The sequence below is a fragment of the Cyphomyrmex costatus genome, unplaced genomic scaffold (assembly GCF_001594065.2).
Source record: "Cyphomyrmex costatus isolate MS0001 unplaced genomic scaffold, Ccosl1.0 scaffold8, whole genome shotgun sequence".
Classification (NCBI taxonomy): domain Eukaryota; kingdom Metazoa; phylum Arthropoda; class Insecta; order Hymenoptera; family Formicidae; genus Cyphomyrmex; species Cyphomyrmex costatus.
In genome coordinates, this window is record NW_017280375.1 from 1,761,774 (window position 1) to 1,765,631 (window position 3,858).

General features: G+C 31.3%; 1 protein-coding gene across 2 annotated transcripts; it reads left to right on the plus strand.

The window, feature by feature from the left end:
- Positions 1 to 2,979, plus strand: alpha-PheRS (phenylalanine--tRNA ligase alpha subunit). Of its 2 annotated transcripts, none has more exons than XM_018549220.1 (8): positions 1 to 151; positions 355 to 695; positions 780 to 1,001; positions 1,113 to 1,228; positions 1,307 to 1,491; positions 1,569 to 1,930; positions 2,004 to 2,105; positions 2,328 to 2,979. In XM_018549220.1, exons 1-8 carry the CDS (start codon positions 11 to 13, stop codon positions 2,977 to 2,979), a joined length of 2,121 nt encoding a protein of 706 aa, XP_018404722.1. In that variant the 5' UTR covers positions 1 to 10. The 2 variants fall into 2 exon arrangements, with proteins under 2 accessions (XP_018404722.1, XP_018404723.1); XM_018549221.1 differs by having other exon boundaries at positions 11 to 151; positions 2,004 to 2,132; positions 2,328 to 2,394.
- The last annotated feature ends 879 nt before the right edge of the window (positions 2,980 to 3,858 follow it).

Below are 3,858 nucleotides of genomic sequence, written 5' to 3' on the forward strand. Positions count from 1 at the left end.
TGTTGCAAAAATGGCAGGCCATTTGACGGATAGGATTTTAGAATATTTGAACGCACATGGCGAAACAAATTCGTTAGATTTGGCAGATATATTTCAGGAAGATCATCAAAAGATTATAGGAGCGATTAAGAGTCTCGAAACGGTCGATGACGTGAGTCTGTTTGGCAATACTAATTTATATCTTGATCGTAACATATTATCTAAACTCATACATTTATTTTCAACATTCTCAATTGTTTCTGCATGTGCGATTTGAATTAATGCAAGATGCGCTTATGATTAGTTGATATATTTCACTGTTGTTTCAGACGTGTTAATCAAGCTTGTCCTTAACCTAATCTAACCTATTTACAGTTGATCACGGTGAAACCGATTTCGCAAAAAAGATGGGAGATTACCGAAGAAGGAAAATATGTAATAGAACACGGCAGTCACGAAGCGACTGTTTACAATGCTATTCCTGATGAAGGGATACCTCAAGCCAAGCTTATTAAATCTTGCCCTTATGCTAAAGTAGGTTTTTCCAAGGCGATGGTTGCTGGATGGATTGAACTTGACAAAAGTGGAAACGTTCCTACTGTACGAAAAAAAGCACCATCCATTATAGATATCATCCAGATACATTTGAAGAATCTTTCAAATGTCCCAGAAAATGTTAAAGCAGAATATAAGAAGAGAAAATTATTACAAGAGGTGTAAGCAAAATAAAATAAGTAACAAATAATGTAAAATTTATGTTTTCTTTTATTTAAAATTTTTTTTCTTATAACATGTGATAGGGTGATAAAAATTATGCATCTTGGAAAGGGACCAAATTTTTCTATGAAAATAGAAAAACTAGAAGCAGACTTGACATCAGATTTATTAGTAAATGGTGCTTGGAAAGATAAGAAATTTAAACCATACAATTTTGACGCTTTAGGTGCATCACTTCAAATAGGACATTTACATCCATTGTTAAAAGTTCGTCATGAATTCAGGAAAATCTTTTTGGAAATGGGGTAATCAACATTAATCTTTCTTTGCAAGATTTATATTAATTTTAAAACCTTGAAAATTTTATATACTTTAATATTATATTGATTTTTATTTATCAAAAAATTCTGTTTCAGATTTACAGAAATGCCGACAAATAATTATGTAGAAAGTTCATTCTGGAATTTTGATGCTCTTTTTCAGCCACAGCAACATCCAGCTCGGGATGCTCACGATACTTTTTTCATTTCTGGTTCTTATTGAAATCTTATTTTATATTGATGTAGGAATACTTAAAATATGTGAACAAAAAATTAATTTTATTTTTTAGAACCTTGCATTAGTACAAAATTCCCTATGGAATATTTGGAAAGAGTGAAGACTGTTCATAGTAAAGGAGCATATGGATCTCAAGGTTATAGATACGATTGGAAGTTGGAAGAGGCACAAAAAAATTTACTACGCACTCATACAACGTCTAGTAGTGCACGAATGTTATATAAACTTATGGAGAAAGTAAGCAGTCATAGGAAAAGTATATATAAGTTACTTTCCAAAGATAGTGAGACGTAATTGAAAAAAATATTTTATAGGGAGAGTTTAAGCCGATCAAGTACTTTAGTATTGATAGAGTATTCCGCAATGAAACTCTAGATGCAACACATCTTGCTGAATTTCATCAAGTTGAAGGTGTTGTTGCTGATTACAACCTCACATTAGGTAATCTTATCGGCACTTTATATGAATTCTTTAGTAAACTTGGGATTACTCAACTTCAATTTAAACCTGCATATAATCCATACACTGAGCCGAGTATGGAAATATTCTGTTTTCATAATGGGTTGGAGAAATGGATAGAGATTGGTAATAGTGGTATGTTTAGACCTGAAATGTTATTGCCAATGAATCTACCTCCTGATGTAAATGTCATTGCATGGGGTTTGTCATTAGAAAGGTATGTATAAAATAGATAAGATTTAACGATTTGTAATTCAATATAAACATGTAATGCACTTAATTTTTTTTAGACCAACTATGATTAAATATGGTTTAAACAATATACGGGATCTTGTTGGACCAAAAGTGGACATGGAAATGGTTCATAACAATCCTTTATGTCGATTAGAGAAGTAAATATCATTCTAAACATTATTAAGGTATTTATGTATAATTATGTATTTAGGTATATATTTTTTTGAAAATAAAATTAGGTAAAACGTTTATAAACGAAATTATAAAACACAAAATAAAAAAATCTTAGTTAGATGGTATTATATTATTAATATTGTAGTTAAAGCTGAAAATTTTTTCTGACATTTTTGATCCATTAAGATTATTATATCCTTTTACAGAACTAGTAAAATGATTCGTTCACAATGGAAAATACAGCAAGAAAAAACACTTGTACAAACACAGTCAAATCAAGAAACAAAGATCAAGCAGATGACAGGAAAGCTCCCAGAAAAGCTGAAGTTTTTTAAGCAGGAACTTGTTATTTTTTGCGATCCAAAACATCCAATTTATTTTATTGAACCTTTTTTACAATTCATATCACTATACTTTCGTATTTCTCTGTCCATGTACGTTCATTCTACAGTGGCAAACTTGCCTGATGAGCTTGCTAGCTTTGGTTTACTTCATTTCAACAAAAACACAAATGTGAATATATCTTTAACTATAATTTGGAAAACTATTGGACTCGATCCCATTATGGTGTTGCCAAAAATGCATAAAATTTTAGGGATGGTAAATATAGCACGGTATTTAAATCGTTTAATTGAACAGATTGACACGAATATATTAAAGTATGAAACAAATGGCTTACTTTATGCAAATGAGATAGATTTTTATTTAGATAAAATACATTGTGTTTTACATGACATGGACACCAGTAGATCACTAAAACTGTGTAAAAAATCACGTTATATAATGGGAGAACATATCTCGATAATCGATTTGATTTTTGAGAATATTGATAAATATGGGATAAAAAAGGAAAGTTAATTAATTGAATCTTATTTATTTTGTCAATAAATTATGGCAGTGCCAAACAAGAAAAATTTCATATACATAGATTGTTTTATTCAAATAAAATGATATATATATATTTTAATGAGTACCTCGAAAAATAAATTTAACACACGTGAAGTACGAAGTATATGAATTTTCATGGATAATGCATAAATTATGTTCACAACATATGCAATTTGCAATTTTTCATTATTATAGTTCACACTTGACTTCCGGACTCTGAAGTGAACTCAAGTCCAGAATCGAAATGTTTTCGTTTATTTTAACTTTCGCATTATGAATATAATTATAAAAAAAAAAGGTATTTGCATATGATTATCTCGCTTCAGTGTTTTTTTTTATGTGCAATGATTCTAAAACCTATTCTACAAGCGTGTTCCGAAACGCATCCATCTTGAATGTGTAAAGGCATTTCTGCTGTCCACTGTATACCCAAAGGGGGACTCCGATTTTTTCTCGGAAATTTTCATGATCATCTGACTGTATTTACATGTACTCTGTGTGCACTTTTTTATACACATTGAATCCCTAAATCTTGAAAAGAAAACTAAGAAAATACTATAGTACACACATATTTCTTCGTGTATAAATACATTAATTACAGTTGAAAAACATGTTTACCTCACAGCTTCATTTTTCCAAATAAAATACATTTGACGTGATTTGACGCTACAAATGCTTCGAAGCTTCCGATTGACCAATCAAAAAATGCTTCGAAGCCGTCGTGGCGTCAAATGGACCATAGCCTAGTGACTTTACAAGAGATCGTACGGAAGCGCCGCCTCGCGCATCGTCGTCGTGGCTGCCTGCTGTGCGCTGTCCAGCAGGTAGCAAATGAAGTGAGGCGAGGCG